This window comes from Stigmatopora argus, chromosome 4 (genome assembly GCF_051989625.1).
Source record: "Stigmatopora argus isolate UIUO_Sarg chromosome 4, RoL_Sarg_1.0, whole genome shotgun sequence".
Lineage (NCBI taxonomy): Eukaryota > Metazoa > Chordata > Actinopteri > Syngnathiformes > Syngnathidae > Stigmatopora > Stigmatopora argus.
In genome coordinates this window covers 8757111-8776291 of record NC_135390.1, presented here as the reverse complement: position 1 = coordinate 8776291, position 19181 = coordinate 8757111, and the positions used below count along the sequence as shown (strand labels likewise).

Genomic DNA, 19181 nt, shown 5'->3' with positions numbered 1-19181 from the left:
ACTGGGTTGGAGATATTTAGGTTCACAAATGTCCTCTACAGAAGATAAATTTGAACTACTGGTAGTCAGGAGGATATAAAATTGGAAATACGACTGAGGTCAGAAAGACATTGCGTGCGCGTGACGTCACACCCCGTTGAAAGCTGAGCCACCTGCATTTCATCGAATGACCACAAGATGTCGCTGTCTCCCTTCTCTACCTTTTAAAGTTGTCCATGAAGAAAATTCGTTGTTTTTTTTCTTTTGGTAAGATGCTTTGGAAACCATGAGTTTTGCTAAACTATACTCTTTTTAATTTCAAAACATTATTCGACAGAAGCGGGAAAGCAGCTTCTGCCAAATCCCTTCCTCAGGTTCTCCGTGTAGTAAAACCCGGCCAGCGCTCGTTATTATCCGAGTGACACCAGCACAACCACCGCCCCCTTCTGCCACGCCACTATCGGCCCCAGTCTGTCGCATCACGAGCCTGGGAGGGGCTCAGACAGCCCGCTCTCCACCATTGGCTGCCCCGGAACAACCACCGACAGCTTTACGGTAGGGTCACGGCGAGGGAGGATGTTCTCCCGTTGTATACCTTGGAAGAAGCGCTCCTCCATCGGGTCTCGGTGATCCTCCGGTTCACGTCATTCTAAAGTAGCTTTCCTCACATCACGATGCTCCCCGCCGATTCACACCGACCCATTGTCCCGACACTCCGGGCGGAGATGAGCATGTAATCGGCCGGAGGAACACCGGCCAGGCGGCAGTGTGGCACCACCTGACACTTCTTTTGCTTCGACTTCAACGGGAAAATCTCAGCGTCGTGTATAGTTTGGATACTTAAGTGTGCGCAATATGAGCGAAGACGCGTCCGAGGTGCCCAAAGAGCTAATGGGTGAGTAAAGATCGTTTGTTGGCCATGGCCATGTGTTCAAGCCTCTTGTCAGACCCACGCGTGTGTGTGAGCATGTGTACTATACACTCGTCGACGCGAACGTGGTATGGTGGTTGGTGTGTGTTGTTCCCTGCAACACTGTACAGCCCCTCATTGTGTCAGATGGTGGCAGACAATAGTGCGATTGTCTCACATGTGAAGCACTGCTGCTTTAACTCTGTAAAAGTACTGTTTAGGATCCTTTTGCTTGTCAAATTAGAATCCTTGACAGACACAATTGATTTGAACAGCACAATCTATGCCAATTAACTAAATTGTTTGCATATTTGCACTTTTTTACATACTCAAAAAGTGCAGGTTTGCTTCCAAGCCTTTTTGTTGGAAGGGTACTTTTCAGAACAATATCAGTACCAGAGATCTAAATTTATTACATGTAGGGTGTCTATGGAGATCAAAATCTGCCAAAAGAAGTGTTGTAACAATGAAAATTTTGCTTGGAACATGATTTTTTTAACCTTTAAAACAAACAAATAAAAAATTCCAACTTGTTTTACCTAACCATTGACAAAAAAACTATCTGTATATGAAAATGTTACGTTCTCATTTTCTGAACCGCTTCATCCTCATTAGGGCCGTGGGGAGGAGGGGGGGTGCTGGAGCCTATCCCAGCTGACTCCGGGCCCTAAAGCGGTGGCAAGCCGATTGCAGGGCACGAGGAGACGACAACCAAAACCAATCACGCTCACACTCATACCTACGGGCAATTTAGAGTGTCCAATCAGCACAAATGTGTATGTTGTACTACAAAATCAAATATTTTTTTGGGGGTATTTTTTTTTACTTTCTTTCAGTTATCTACAGGTGTTTTTTGTGCACATGCAAGGGATTTCTGGGGGAAACGCCTGTGAATGTGATAAATGTGTGCAAAAGGAAGGGCCGAAATATCAAACAGTTAAAACAGCGATTGCTCAACCAATCAGAAAGGGGCAGGACGGTGGGACACCATTGCCAGTTTGGCTCAATAGAAGAATTGTGGAGGAATTTAAGCTCATATTTTTGATTTTGCCTCATTAAATTATATTTATGCAGGCAGTAATGCCCAATTATTTCACAAAGCACATAAAAAACCCTCCTTCTTGATATAGTTCTTGTACTATACACAAATTGACAGATCCCAAGTTGGATCTCTTCTATATTGTGATCCTGTAATTTTGCTGAGTCTGCGTATCTAATTTTGTTTTCAAACGCACAATCAATTTCCTTTTCTTGAGGAGAAGCCATTATTAAAGGACTGCTTACTCATGACACGCCCCTAAATCAACATGGAACTGTGATCAGATAGCTCCTGTTTCCTTTCAGTCTGAGTAGATACTGCAAAACATATCTTATAGCTCACCACTTGCCTTTAATTTACATTTGACAAATTTAAAAATAGACTTTATGCTGTAGTTCCTTATTAAAGGAGCTGGTGTTAAACTGAAGGTCTCTGGGCCATACTTGGCCATGCACCACACTTGATCTGGCTTCTAGTAGGCAGGCAGCAAATATCTGCTATTCCTTATGTTTGTACAAGCCCTATTCATTTAACTGACAACAATCGATAACATCACGATGGCTCCAACAAAACTACAGAATTAAACAACAACATCTAATTTTCTTAACTGCTTTGTCCTCACTACGGTCGCGGGGGTGCTGGAGCCCATCCCAGCTGACTTCGGGCCAGAGGCAGGGGACACCCTGAATTGGTGGCCAGCCAATTGCAGGGCACAAGGAGACAAACAACCATTCACGCTCACACTCATACCTCGCGGCAATTTAGAGTCTCCAATCAGCCAGTCTACCATGCATGTCTTTGCAATGGGAGGAAACCGGAATACCCGGAGAAAACCCACACGGGCCCGGGGAGACCATGCAAACTCCACAGAGGTGGACCGAGCTGGATTTGAACCCAGGTCCCCCACTGCGAGACCGACGTGCTAGCCACTCAGCTGTTGGGCCACCCAATTAAACAACATTTCCATGTAATTATGGGATGATGAGAGTATAAGTTGTGTATTTATATGTTTCCAAACTCTGATTTGTCATTGCAAATGTAGCACCCCAGTAACTAGTCATTGTCACTCAGCATGAAATAAGTGTTGCCAGTTTATCAAGACTGTCTGCCTAGCACCTTTGAAACCTGTGAGACTCGTCCTGTGAAGCTGCTATTCCCATCTGACCTGTTTATACAGTTTTACTGGACATTCAGCCCCTTCCCTCTGGACGTGCTGCTGTGTGTTTAACTGTCTTTGTTTGACCAAGCAGTCAGTATTTGACACCTCTGTGCAATCTTGAGCAAGGACAAGCACTTTCCTTTGCATCTATAGATAAACACTTTCTGCCTTTAATGAGATATGTGGTGTTAGGGAAACGGTACTTAATTCAAAATGACTTATTTTAGCAATATTAAGTCATTTTGTGCGTTGTATGCATTCTGAGGCTGGATGAGGGAATAATGTAAACTGCTCTCAGTGTGCCTCAGTCTGTAATTGAGCACATTGAGGACTCTGTCATGATCACATGTCATGTGAGGTGTTGTGTGTGGATGATGGTCATTGTTTGGGACACTCACTGGTGCCAGTGATTCAGCATCATGCAGAATTTCCATCACCATCTCTGTACAACTCAAACTACGTTTTGTTTAACTTAGCATTCCCATCTAAAATTCCGATCTGCAGATTGCATGAAGGTTTCAAGGCAACAATATGCGTAGCATTGTATAGTATAGAATTTTGAGCACGTTTACACAAACACCCTCTTTCACTAATAAATCTTCCTATTAAAATGGAAATTTCACTTGCATAGCTATCAGTAAATGAATTTATTACAATTCCTGTTAACTTTCTTGATGGGTTAGATAGATAGGTTATGGGTATGGATATTATTATTGTTTATTTTATTTTTATTATTTTTTTCCTATAAAGAAAAATAAAAAGTGAAAAATCATAATAAAACCATCACACTAGTTGGAGCTGAGATCTGAAATAATTTAGTTGGACTTTCCAACGCTAACATTGGGTTATTTAAAGCCAATCATAGGAAATTTGACTTGTATATAGCCATATATGGCAGTTAATCAATTCCTTACTCTTCCTGTTTACATTGTTGTATTCAACTAAAGAAGAGGGTGAATGCAGGTGGATTATTCTTATGGATTTTGTTGCTACAGTTTTTTATTGTTTCGTGATGGAGCGAAAATAAAAAGTGGTAAATCATACCAAACTTCAATTAATTTGAACAAGAAAATGGCAACTAGTAGAGACAAGGTCTGCAATGATTCTAGCTGAACTTTCCAAAGCTGGCATTGTGTCAGCTGGAGTCGATCAGAGCTGACTTTGAACGAGAGGATGGGTGCAGATTTCTGTTGTTCATTTCATAACCACACCTCTTGGTGTGTATATTGCACGACTTTAGTTTTTTTTTTTTTGTAGTTATTGGAATTTCTTAAACTTTCCATAACAAGTTGGTTTATTTAAAACCAGACTGCTGTTAAAAAAAGTTCACCGTGCTCATGGATGGCGTTACAGATAAGATATTCGTTAAATGCTTAAACGTGCAGTCGCTAAGTTAAATGTCCAAGCTGCCATTAAATGTTGTGCAGAGGAGTCATCGTTTGTGTAACCTCATCATTCATTGATGACTCAACTTTAAGGTACTTCAAGAGCTAAAGTAAAACCAAATGGTCACAAAAAGAAAACATTTTTCGCACTCTACCCCAATCATAACCATGCCATAATGTATTAAGGCATGGTTAACTCCTATGTTGTCATGTATACATTTTGCCACTAAATGCCAATCTTTAATGATGAAATTCAATACAAAGGAAATAAAAAGGATATGCAAATGAATGTGATAATCGGAGTAAAGTACACCAATTTGTATGTGCCAGCACTATTTAAACAACAGTCAATTTAAGCCTGAGGTTCGTTTGCCAATCAGTGGCATTAGTGCACACGTTGTAACTTAATCTACTGGGTAGCTTCCTGGTAAAATTAGCACTGTGGTTGCAGAGGAAATTATTCAGAAATGAAAGTGAAAGAAAACAGTTTGGTTATGCTCCAGCTCATTAAAATATTCAAGGTCTCAACAACATCAATACCACACAAGAAAATTGGGCTCCTCTTAGCTACATGAACAGTTTTAAGCATCCTCCCTAATTGTTTGTTTCCTTTTGATCCAAAAAAGCCTGTAGGCAAGGATACATATACTGCGACAGATGTGCTCAAGTAGATTTTCCTTTAGAATGGTTGAGTGGGAGTGTGAAGAGTGTTGAGAGGCAGCTGACCCAATTCCGCTCTCTAGGACAGCATGCCAACTTTGGAGCTTCGCCTTGTTGTGAACGATCTATCTAAAGGGACCATGTGTTTGTTTCCTTCCCATCTTACTAATCTATATAACTTTTGAATGTAACTTGATGTTGCAATTAATTTTGAATTCCTACAGAAGAAAGTCAGATCCATAAACCATCTAATTTTGTTGCAATTCCCGATAAAGGATCACATTCAGTAGTAACATACTATGGAAAATGTGAGGTAGAACACAATCCATCCCTGGGCAAATGTTACACCTTTAAATGTCAACATTTTAATAGTATTTCCCCTTAAATAACGCAGTGAACCCCATTTATCCTCACACTCGTACCTAGGGTCAATTTAGAGTGTCCAATCAGCCAATCATGCATGTCTTTGGAATGTGGGAGGAAACCGGAGTACCCGGAGAAAACCCACACCGGCCCGGGGAGAACATGCAAACTCCACACAGGTGGACCGACCTGGATTTTGAACCCACGTCTCCCACTGTGAGGCCGACGCGCTAACCACTCTTTCACCGGGATAATGTTATGAGGAAAAAAAATTAAACTGTAAACTGCTGTGTAGTAAAAATTTACATGAAAACCTTGAGGAAACACCATCAATTTTAATGAGGCGGTGATAAGTGGGCATATGTTTAGAAGATGAGACTCCTCCACAGTGAGACGAAAAGAATCCAATCATAAGCTTGTTATGTCCACAAAAGCATCCAAATTGGTGCAGGAGTTTTGGCCAAGGTTTGCATTTTGTAGAGTGATAATATGACTGCCAACATTTTTTACAGTTCAAATGTATGCTAGTCGTTACTCCAAATCTGTGTTCTCTTGTGTATAGAGGGTGTGAGGGATGCGATTGGGAGGAAGGTGAAGCTCTCGCTGAGAAAAAGAGTCAAGCTGGAGATCAAAGGAGACAAGACAGAGAACCGAGTGTTGGTGAGTCAACCCCTGCTGTTTTCCAGCATACACAAAATATAACTGTCTGCTTTCTTGTCTGTGTTCACAAAATGTCTTAACGTTCCTTTCCTTTGAACGGTATTCCCAGCATTACATTCACACCCAAAATAGCCTTTAATGTGGGAATAAATTGTCATTGTTCTCTAATCTTAAAAAAAAGATGTCATCAAAGACTTAACATACCACTGAGGGACTCAAAACTTTATGCTACCATAATCATATCGCAGCAAACACAGAAGAGAAAGTCAACGAATGAGACAAAACTGCAGCTATTTTGTAATCAAGGGTTTCTCTGGCGGGCTAACTGGAGTGATATACTCCAATTAAATACTCTTAACTCACTAAATTCTTGATGGATTTATGAATGGTTTCTTTGTGGGAAAACAACAGCTTATATTGTTGCTTGTTGACTGTCAGCATATTAACATGGTAAACAAATACAGTACTTCCTAGTGTTTCACTTGTAGTACATTTGATTATTGTTTTACCAACATGATTATGATGTGTGGTTTATGTGCATTAATGAAATACCATGTACCCATTTTTCATTTAGGAAATGTGCATTTGATTTTTGCAAATATCAGGTTTCCCACATTCAACAAGGTTAAGAACCACTTGTGTTACCAAGTTAAAATACAAATTACATAAGAAAATATAATATAAAACCAAAATGCATCTTTATGTATTATTTAAAAGTATGAATATGTGTGCAACTCTCTTTTAATGGAAATATTCAATCAACCTCTCCCTAGACACAAAACGTGTGTTTGATAAGTTATTGTCTCACTGTTAGAAACCACATTAATCAAATAGAGATGGAGAGAAACGATGAGCTTCACTTTCAAATTTCCTGCCTGCACTAAATGATCTGGCAGTTTTGCGATGTTGGAAGCTGTGGCAGGCAATGGATTTTTGTGGGGGGGAAAGACATTTGTGATTCATGTACTGAACATATTAACTGAAGAGGCAGTGCATCTTAAGGATAATAAAGAAACATGGTCAATGAAGTCGTAATAGTCAGTAATAGAAAACTATGTATCATGAAATCCTCGTGTTGTGTGGGAGAGCATGAAACAAAAGTGGAACAAAGCAAAGACGTAGGAATTTCTGTGGGAAATTTCAGTGGACTGGTTGTGGCAGAGAGGAGGAGAGCAACTCGGTGACGACACTGTTTGACTGCACTGAACAAACAAACAATGGCCAGTTGTTGCTATAGATAAACTTATTCTGGAAAGGGAAGAAAAGGGAGGCATGAATATCTGTGAATTTGAACATAGAAGGTTGATGGTATTTATGTTTTGTTCAGTTGACATTGTGTCACATTGTGTGCAACTGTGTCACAAATTCGTTAAATTAGAATAAACAAACAGTGAGACAATGGTTAAAATGTACAACAAAATCATGTCATGTTACCATATATCTATCTACCTATATATACAGTAATACTTTGACATACGAGTGCCCTGACATACGAGGAATTTGAGATACGAGTAAAATTCCAAGCAAATATTTACCTTGAGATACGAGCATTCACGACAGCCAGGTGGCCAGGTCGCGAGAGGCTGGTTGTGATTTCAGCCTTTCTCACTGCATCTCCCTCGTGCAAAGATCTGTACGAGCACCGGGCGGAGGGGGGACACCCTGAATTGGTGGCCAGCCAATCACTGGGCACAAGGAGACAAACAACCATTCACACTCACATCCATAGCTAGGGGCAATTTAGAGCATACAATCAGCCTACCACACATGTCTTTAGAATGTGGAAGGAAACTGGAGTACCTAGAGAAAACCCACTCAAGCCTAGGGCGAACATGCAAACTCCACACTGGTGGACTGACCTGTATTTGAACACAGGACTCCAGAGCTGTGAGGCTGACGTGCTAACCACTCAAGCCGCCGGGCCGCCTAGAAGTACATTTTAAATGAAATTAAACATTTTGGAATAACAGATGGCCATTGGGTATATAAATGTGCGAATAAGGTTTGTCATATCTAAATTAACAGATGATTATGAGCAGCCTCAAGCAGCAAGAGATTAATCTGTTTGGTAGCATCTGTGTGACAAACTCCAACCCACTTTTATTTGCCTCTTGTATTCAATGGAAGAGGATGATTTTTCAATCAGTATGAAACGCCTGCCTACTATTTTGCCTAATATTTGAAGCAAAGTACTTTTTACTAAGAATGAATCACCAATGTTGACACGCCACCAATTCCCAAACAGCAGCCTCATTTACATGCCCTGGGATTAATTTGCTGCTTTTAACACATCCACTCGTGCTGTATCTTTTGATAATGACTTGTTGGTAAATATGTATCCCCCTATTGCATTTCGTAATTGTGTATCAAATGCACAGGATTTTTTTCATCTTCCCTAAGGCGCACTCTTCATACAGTGAATGGTGTGAAATGTCTGGTTAGCAGTAATACTTGACAGATGTTCTCACCTGCCTTTTTGAAGGTGTCATAATAATGGAGGTTGAGATAATAGCGTTAGTACATTAAAAACATTCCAAGTGCGTTCAATGGACTGCTGTTGCCTTAATACCCCACCGTCAGCATTCCTCACTCTTCTTTATGGTGATGTTGAACCCTGAATTGTGCTCCATCATGCTACGTTCACGATTCAATAAGAGGCCATTTTTAACTATAGACCAGTGGTTCTTTATCTTGTTGGAGCTACCGAACCCCTCCAGTTTCAAATGCGCATTTGCCGAACCCTACTTTAGTGTAAAATAAAATATGATTTTTTTTTTCAAATTCAAGATATATAAATTCCTTGCAGCACTGATTGGCCAAGCAATGGCACGTGATCAACTGCAGCCAGTGATGGTTAAGCGGGGTATGTTATCATGTATAGACATTATGAGTCGATGTGTCATGACCTCCGTGTCAGAGGCTCCACCGAACCCCTGATACCGACTCACCAAACCCCTAGGGTTTGATCGAACCCTCGAATATTGTTGAAAAAATAAAATCAAATTAAAAATGAACAGTGATTTGTAGAGTTTGACCTGGCAAATGAAAAAATAAATGACTGATAGCCTTTGAGCCTGGAGCTTTGAAATGATGTTACTCATTAATGGAAACAGCTGCCTTTGACAAATATAGTACCCGAGTCTTCCCTTTGGTATCTAATGTCCTATTAATGGGCTCATAGCTTTACTTTTAGCCTCATACTGTTTGCTTTGTAGGAGTTACTGTTTTATGGTATATATTCTAGTGGGATACAGCAAGGCAATTAAATGAATAGTAACACATACAAATATTGAGATTTATGATAGATTTTAAGATCTAATATAACAAAAAAGGCTTGAAGCTTGGCCAAGGTGGTTGAGGAAAAATAAAGGGGTGCGGTCTTATTCCACTGATTTTAATAAGGTTGATAGATAACCCTTGTTGGATCAGTTTGACTAAATCACAAAATACATCCATCATTTGCATTGTTAGAATACATTATCTTTTCTTTTGAAGCTTTAACTTTTCTTCCTTGTCATCATGTTCTCTTCTTGCTGGAGGACTGTCATTAACAGCAGTGAGAAAATGGAAGTAACCCACTTCTTTAAGCCCACCTTTAATGTCTCCCCTCTTAGAACCCTACAGTCCACCAGCATCTTTTGTCAGTGGCACTAATTCATTTCCAAATTGTGTCACACTCATATTTAATTTTTCAGCTTTTTATCTTCAGACATTTTTTGTTGTTATAATCTTTAAAATGTAAACTTTTTCAAATGCATACAGGTTCATAGAAGCAAACTATGAATGCAGTTATTGCCATAAGAGAAAAGGTGAACTGAAAACATATATGTACTAGTTCTAGTTGTTTTTCAAACTAGCCACCCTTTGATCTGAATCCTGCTTAGCAGAATCTTGGCGTTCTTTCAATGAGCTTCACAAGAGCTAGTCAAGTAAAAAGGATTTTCCAACAGTCTTGAATGAGTTGAGTGACTCAGAGGTGTTTAGCATTTATGGCTCCCTTTGCCAACACCTTGTGGTCCAGCTCATCCCAAACAATCGCGATTGCGTTCAGGTGTCGAGCAATCCTACACTGTTCTATATTTTCACCTTATTTGCACCTTACAAAGAGACGCCAGTTGGAAACAGAGATCTCAAAATCAGACCGAACAGACAAAAGCACAGATTTCCACTGGTCTAATATGCATTCCTGGGGTGTCTGGGCCCCAAAGAAATCTCTTATGCGTGTTGGGTCTCCTTAGCAGTGATTATCCTAACAGCTCTTTGACCATGTTGTTCTAAAGATGGGTCTGCTGGTAGAACATGTTGCATTTATGTTCTCTGATCTGAGATGCTGTCAAAGTCCAACTGTTCTCACTTAATTAGGTATAAAAATAATTATAAAGACTCACATTGGATGCATAACTATTTAACTTGTGCAATCAAAACGTTTTTGTAGCAGTTTGCCTCTGCATAGTTGAAACCAATGATGTATCAAAAGGAATTCGCTTTATCGTGCGATGGATGAGCCATGATATAAAATAGAAAGTGGGTAAGAGGAGGAAATAAGTCCCGACAAACATGATTCCAGAGAGATTCTACCACACAGATTTTAACCGGAGACACAATTTTTATTACATGACACAACAGGATGCGTTAGCTTTCATTGTACTGTATTTCTTTTAGATTTCGGGCACATACTGAATAGTCAAGTTATGTCATTTATGCGCCTTGACTCTATACAACAGTAAGCAGTAATTGAAGAACAAATCTATCATTTGAAAATATGAATATGTTGTTGTTGATTTTTTTTCTTTTTTGCTGGCTCACTTTGGCAATGGGCCAACAATGCCTTGTGTTTCAGATCCAATTTCATTATCAACAACTCTTACTTGGAAAAAAAATGTGATGCTTGGTCAATGCAGCCTTCAGTAAAATGTTTTGACCTAACGTTAACACACTACTCACCTGGTCAACTTCACTTTCTTGATCTGTATAATTCACACCTCTGATTGTTTGGTCGGACAGATTTTATAGAGGCTTATATCTGCAGTGTTTGTGTTGTAACAATTTATCACACAACATGTATTAACCTTTGTTCCATACCCAACAACAATTGTTCTGATAAAAACGATTGTATTGCTTGGGAGGAAACAAAGAAACTGAGATGCTGGCCACCACAACAATGATACCTGTCGGCTTCTTTCTTTACAAACACAAGCTACTAGCTGGACATGTGGTCGACAAGGGTATACATAAGAAATCCCATGGTTGGAGTTGGTTTAGACTAATATCAATTGCTGCAATTGAATTAGGTTTTTAGGTCATAGTCACAGTCAGCATTGATTGACCATAATGACTTTGGTGCCCTGTGACGGCTGCCACACACGTAAGCAATTTGTTTACTAAATTGTGCGTGTGCCTGGTATGAACCTATAAAGTTCACTTGAAATCTGATGCTTGATTTTTCGAGACAGATGTAAAGTTGGTGTATTAAGTTTACTTACTCTTGTAAAGAACAATTTCTTGGGTCGCTTGAAATTCCCATTATTTCTACAACTTTGTTTTTTCTCTGAGAATTATTCGAACACAAACCTCTTTGTCACAGCAACATTCATGAAGTTTTGTGACTGTGTGTTATACGTCTTTTGTTCGAAGACGATGAGAAGTTGTTTACTAACATGGGCCTATAACATTGCACTATTTGCATTGCCAGTATACCATCGCTGTAAAATAGATTGGAATTTACTATACTGTACTGAACTTTGAGAGACTCCGTTACAGGGATAATCGTCAGAGAAAATTAGTTCTGACCATCGCCACATTTCCTGGATCCCACAAGGCATTAAACAACAGGGTGACATTATTTAAACTACCGAAGAATTATGACATTCGCTTTGAATGTACAGCCCTTTTTTAGGGGTTGTTATTTTTTTGAAGGATTGAGATTAGTCATTGAACTTTGGTTGTTCAGTTTAGTCTTCGTTTAGTGTTTTACAGAGATAGCTATACTAATGTGTGTTATTGGTGCTTGCTGATGTTATCTGCCTACTCCAGAGGGAAACCTATGTTGTGCTGCCCACATCAAAAAGAAATCCCCTCCCTCCCTTCCTTTCTTTTTTACTCTTGAGGGCTCTGTCATTCTTCCTTTGACACATTTCCCAACTGTCTCCTTAAAAAGCATTGTGTGAGCAACCTGAAATGTACTCCTCTGCATTTATGGGTTGGGGGGTGGTGGGGTAGTGCTATAAATAAATACTAGATTGCTTTCTTGCAGTTTATCTTGACCATCGCTATACTCTGTACTTTTACTATTTTACTAAAAAATCTTCGTATGCAGAGCTATTTCACACACAGACCTCCCCCCTACAGCGCCTGGTTGGTATGCAGATGAATGATTGTGATAGTTCCTTATCATTGGAACCAAAACACAGAGTTTTAACAGTACTCCCTACAGGCTAATTCTTTTCTAAATTGGTGTTCCTTGATCTGTTCTATTATCATCCGCTGTTGTGAAACATTGATTTTCAATGCTGGATAGCCCACCTCGATTTTTGGAAGTAAATTGTATTATGCAGGGGATGTGAAAACATATTCTCATTTAGTACACCAGACAATACTTTTTATTTCACTTTATAAAAAATAAAATAATCATCAATAGCTATTGGACCGATATGTACAATCAGTGAAGTGCTGAAGGTTCGATGGTCTAAATGCGACTAAATGCATTTTTTTCAGTTCTGGCATGAAATACAATAGTTCTTTTTTACCGAAATAATAGTGCTAAAATGAAGTGTGATGACGTGAAGATACTACAAACTTCATTCTGCCATCCACCCTAGTTTATCTGAATTTACGTCAAACTGTGACACCGTATTGGCCAGCAAAAGAGAACAGGTTGTGTACTACTTTCAGAATATGGATGGCCTAACCTCCGGATAATGGTTTGGTCGCCCAAAATGCCTCAATTTCTCACCAATACAACTTCTGGTGGATGTTGAGCTTGGGGTCAGCTCAAATTTTAATAAAAAAAGGAACTTGCTTCTGTAGTTCCTGCACCAATATCAGCACTACGACAGGACATTATAATGTGATGTTCATGGAGGTGGAAACACATCGACATTCATGGGGAAGACTTGGCACCGCAGTTTCATGCGTGACTCGGTGTCAATTGAAATACAGTTTGTGTTCACAAATTTGTGTCCAACCCTCACTGAATTGTTACTATAGAAACCTATTGTGTGCGTCCTGAAGTGTTGACGGTTTGAGAGAATGAAGGCATATTGGTGCTGTCAATGGAGCGCAGACAGTCTGTTATCTGTTATTGTTTCTTTATTAGGATTCCAGATTTTTCATTCATATTCATATTTTCACTATTAAACTAGGAAGCGTACTCCTAAAACCCACAACCGATGCAGCAAATACATTTTCATTTTTTTTAACGTGTTGTTCAATATACTCTGATCAAGTGTCGATCCGTCTTCTATGACAAAAATATGGACCAGGTCTATTTTCTGCTCTGTCAACATCCAACCGGATCAAGTCTCCCAGTTCAGCGCGCACAAAACAGGAATAGATTGGCAGCAATATTCGTTCTTTTAAAGTAAAGGTTAATGAAATTAAGCATCTGATTATTCACTATATTCATTTGCTACTTAGTGTTTGTAAAGTGAATTGTCATGATTTTTAAAGTACGTGCGCAATAAAAAAAACAAATTGACAATTGGATAGGCTGGATAGGATGTTTTGGAGCAAAGACTCAATGAGTGACATACATAACCACTGGCTCACATTGTTAATAATAAATAAAACCAGTGAAATGGTGGATGTGCTGGTTTTCCAGACATAATCCAATACTGCAAATACAAATCTGCTTTCTTGTTTGGGGCTGAAGGCGGTTTAGTGACCAGTGTGGAATCATCTTCTCTAGAGGAGGCCTCAAAACCCTCTCTCAAGACAAATCAGGGAGTTGTTGGAATGGCTGTGCGTGTTATGCTGTTGTCCACTTGAAGGCAGATGGACTAAGCTCTGTGCTGGGAATGTGCCGAGAAGCAGTCATGCATCATGGATTAGGATGGGAGGAGTCTGTGTTGAAGGGAAACTTGCTTTTATGTTTTTCTTCATCATCTGAGATGTATTTTCCTCCTTTTTAGACATGTTCATTAGGGTCTCAACAGGGTGGAGCTAAGCCCATATTATTTTGCACTATGCCCGAGTGAGTTCACCAGTCTCTATACCATTTTTCATTCAGGACTGAGTGAAAATTGATACTATACTCCTACTAAAAGTGAAGTCCCATTTAAGTCAAAGAAGTCAACGTGATGTAAAAGTGTACTTTAGATATCTTACATTTGTAACACCTGCATTTTACTTGAATATTTTATCATCCTGTTATTGCTAGTATTATTGTGATAACATTATAAAAGGACAATTTTTTTTTATCATCTTTGTCTTGGTTAAGCCTTCCATTTGGTAGATGTGAATATATGCAGTATGCAAAAAACAGTCTGTGTAAATTGAACAAGACAGTATTTTACTGTTAGAATCCATTCAATTAACAAGCCAAACTAGACTGAGACTGATTTGTACAATGCACCGGTAATTGTTTTTTTTTTAAACTGAAAGCAATGTTGAACCTCAGAATTCTTTTACTCTCTCCTACGTGTCTGTAACTTCTGTTTCGATTTTTTTTATTGCTTTCAATATTTAAATTAAACCTGTTATACACAATTACACCAATCTAAATGGGGCAATCCAAATATGTGACAGCTTGAATCCTAAACAAACAAAAAAAGACCAAACAGTGTTAAACGTCAGAAGTCCATTGTATCATAACCATTTAAAATTAACAGTTTAAAACTTTAACTTTATTTTTTAAAGTAATGTGTCTAAAAGCGAGGCTTGCCAGTGAAGTTTCTACCCTGCCCACATCTCTTGGGCTACAGACAAAATGCAAAGAGACTCCCTCTCATCTAAAAACAGACCGTGATTTCCCTGAAAGAAGTCCTTATTTTTAATGCTTGATGTCCTACATTTGTAGCAATCAAAGTAAAAATCATTGAAATAGTTGTAAGGTGTGCCGAAGACTACAGCAGTTATAAATGCTGTATTACATTTTATGTGATCATATAACATGGCGACGTACTATGTTCGCTCCATTAGGCAGGCCAATTAAACAAGGCATATACTTAATTGGATAAATGGAGGTAACAGGACATACTACGATACAAACTGTCCACATGTATTACCACGTTTTTTTTAAAGCTAAACATTCGTCATGCATCACGTGTGCACATTATTTGCAAGTCCACTATACACTTCTTAAGACCCCTGCAGTTATCAAGTGCTTGGCTTGGCTGAAAATGTTGGGTGCACCCGTGTCAAATAACTTGGAATAAAGTTGACATCATTGTATTACTCATGCTTTCAAAATTAGTGTAGTCCTGTGTACGTCTATAGCAACATTTTCGTAACACCTGATGTCATCGTACTCTGATATTTCAAAATATTTATCACCACAAAAATACACTAAAGTTTGGCAGCAGAATGATATCGCACAGCCTTCGTGTATACCCTGATAAGATGTCTGCCCAATCCCTGACATATGTAAATCTCCTATCTTGTCTTCTTTTGTATTCTCTTTATGTATATAAGTGTAATGTAAAAGATGCTAAAGAGCTGTAATGAAAATTATGTTGGCCTGTTTAATCTTCGAGGCTGTCCAAGACACTCAATCTTTAATTAGAGGGGAGGGGGTAAGGTTAAACTTCTAAACACTGGATTCCTCGAACAAAATTGCTTCTGGGCATGTGTGCTCGCTCTTTATGAGAATGTAATTTATTTAAAGGTCATCTTGGAGTATCCTTTTGTTTTGAAAAGGATATATCTTGAAGCAGATAAAGTCATTGAAACACAGTTTAAAATATACGTGGTTTGTCTGATTGTTCTACAAATACAGTATTTGGAGTTGTTTCAAAGAACATTTACTTCATGGAAGCAACTATTGTTTTAGATCAGATTGTCACCAATAATTACAAAATACAAAATTATAGAACAACAACAGAACAGAATTCCTTTATTCAAGTCTTCTTTATAACTAGTTCCTGCCATGCTCTGACAACATGTCAGTAGCATACAATGACTTTTTAGGGTGTAATGTCTGCAGAGGAATCTTAAGTGTATGTTTCATTTATTTCTGCTCATTCTCATGTGTTCTGTGTAGTCTGACCCAAAATCTATAAAATGTGAATGTGCTCAAGCATTATTTAAATAAGCTTAAAGGATATCAGGTTTTTTTTCTTCTCTGGCAAGATTTTTTCCTGTCACACGCATTTTTGTCCTGATGAGTCAACAGAAGAACTGCCATGTCTTATGTGTCACTTCCTTTTCAGTGTCTTTGCTCAGTGTATTTACTGCTAAAGAACATATATTTACAGAAACAGATTCATAATGTTCCCCTCTATTCTCTCTCTCTAAGGCTCTTGCGTCCCACCGAATATACCTCCTGACTGCACGTATTCCCACCAAGGTAAGAGAGCAAAGTTGTTTTTGCAATTAAATCTTAAAGAAGAATATGAATGGAAATGTACCGAAGGAATTTGATTCACCTCTTTTTTTTTGTGTAAATCTGCTAATGTTTCTTTTCAACATGCCTTTGGCAACCATAATGACACGAGTGTAGAGCTGATGTTATTGTTGCTGTTGTTGTTTTGGGTTTGTTTTCAGTAAGCAGTACCAAATAGTACTTTTCCACCATAAAAATCCATCTGCTCAACGTAGTTTATCAGAGGACAAGGACAAAAAATGACATTGCGATTTGTTTTTATTAGGAGCAATACTTATTCATGCATGCTTGGTTCCTACGTTTTCCTCGTTTTAACTTAATTTCAAAGATGTTGTTCAATCTAATGTCAGGGGATATCATTCAGAAAACATCCTCAAAATGTAATTTAGTTGGTGACTATCCAAATTGGAAATGTAAAATTCAACTTCTATGTTGTACACAATCATCTCACCAAGAATCCAGCCAGAAACAAATGAAAGCTTCTGTTATCCAAAAGAAATATTTTTATTTTTATTTATTTTTTGCTCATTTGCATCAATGAGTATCTTCCCTTTTTCCTCGATGATGTCATCATCCAATTTACTTACTAAAGGAAATACTTAACTGAATAACCTCATATAATGCTATCATATGTTCATTCATGTCAACACAAAGCTTTAAGGACAGTGATTTATAGATTGCATTAGAAATGCTGTTCAGTATAGCTGGTCCATAGACTTTCACATTTTTCCCTTTTAGTGCAACTGTTCTTTTCTCTGTTCTTTCCGCGAACAATGTTGATTTGAGCAACAAATTTACTTTCTGAGCAACTCAATCAGAAACGCTTAAAAGAGCGGTATCCACATCCGAGGCAATACCTTTCCTCTGATGTCTTTTCAGCCTTTCATTCAGATGTTCATCCTCTCCACTATTTCCTCAATCCAGGGTACTTCTCTATCTCATTTCTCTTTCCACTGACTAGTGTGCAAAAGGTCAGCAAGGATAATTTCTGAACAGTATGATCCACTAAAGAAGGGTGTCTGACTGCAGCTGGAGATCATGATTCATTCCAGTTTCCATTATGTAGATTTACCTACTTTCTGCTGCAATATTTAGCTCCGATGAAAGCGCAATCAACTATTTGATTCATGCAAACGTGTGGGTATTTTTCTACAAATGTGCTCATGTTGCATTCAAAACCCATCAAACATCTGCTTCTGTGTCTAAGGTAGGCTTATGATACAGATGTTAGGCACTGGCATACTGATTTAAAATGAGCTGAGGGCTACTGTATTTCTTGGTGCATTGATTTATTTGGAAATGGGAAATCAATATTAGTGGACTCGAATGAAAATGAATTTTTACCACCATTGCCAAATGGCCATTTTTTAAATTTGCATATAATTTTCATCTTAACAACAAAAGATCAGGATTAACAGCGTACTCATTAATTTGTGTGCAAGACCTTAAAATTTTGTCAAACAGAAACCTTCCATTCACTTTCTATAGTATTCCCATGTCCGTGAGTACCTCATTTGGCTCTCTTACACTCTCAATGGGGTCTTCTCTTTGTGTACATCTCAGATTCTTCAACCATATCACTTCCCAAATAGGCACACATGTTATCCCATCCATATTTTTTTCTTTTGTCTTATATATTTTAAAACTATTGTATTTCTATATAAATATTCACATAATATTATTTTAATGTTTGCCTTATCTATCTAAACATTGAGCACTGTTCATCATAATTGATCCTACAGATCTGTTTGGGTACATAAGTGACAGGTGGGCACTAGACAAATGAGTGAGCCCTGCAAACACTAATGCATTCTGTCACCTCTCAGTGGGATGTTTTTTTTTTCCTCCTTAGTTTTTTGTGTCAGCATGTCCCTGTAAAATTGGCTGAAAATCAGTTTTGATACCATGACAACAATATTTACCATATATTGGAACATTCCTTAAATAGTTTAGATAGTAAACAGTTCATATACACTGTTGAAACACGCCTATTGTAAATGTTTTCACATTAAGCTGATAGTATTTTTATGTATGTAATGTACAAAACATCTTGGATGCTCTTCTATTTTTTGCTGGCGTCTCCTGTGGCTGGAGTTCTATTTGATTATACAGTAATCCCTCGAATATTGCGGTTAATGTAGACCACACATGGTCGCAATAATCGAAAAATCGCAAAGTAGGGTCAACCCGATTGTAACTTTTTTTTCCCAGTAGGAAGAGTGGCTTCCGCTTATGAGTTTCAGTGTGGATTTTCACATTTTTATGAACTTTAAAAGAAAAAGTTTAAATAATTAAGAGCGGAAAAAAATCACGAAGTAGTGAATTCGCGATAAGTGAAGACGTGACAATTGAGGGATTACTGTACCAGGGGTCAGCAACCCAAAATGTTGAAAGAACCGTATTAAACAAAAAAATAAAATATGTCTGGGCCCGCAAAAAAATAAAACTCTTTATATAAACCTTGTAATGAAGGCAACACACATGAT

General features: G+C 38.4%; 1 protein-coding gene across 2 annotated transcripts in view; it reads left to right on the top strand.

Annotated features, from left to right (window-relative positions):
- The first annotated feature begins 255 nt into the window (after nt 1–255).
- carmil1 (capping protein regulator and myosin 1 linker 1) overlaps nt 256–19181 on the top strand; it is a 51634-nt gene continuing 32708 nt past the window's right edge. Inside the window, exons 1-3 of one of the 2 annotated variants that reach the window (XM_077598419.1) lie at nt 256–874; nt 6058–6155; nt 16609–16659. In XM_077598419.1, the coding sequence (XP_077454545.1) occupies nt 835–874; nt 6058–6155; nt 16609–16659 (189 nt within the window). In that variant the 5' untranslated portion in view covers nt 256–834. The remainder of the gene's footprint in view (nt 875–6057; nt 6156–16608; nt 16660–19181) is intronic. The other variant, XM_077598420.1, reaches the window with a different exon arrangement.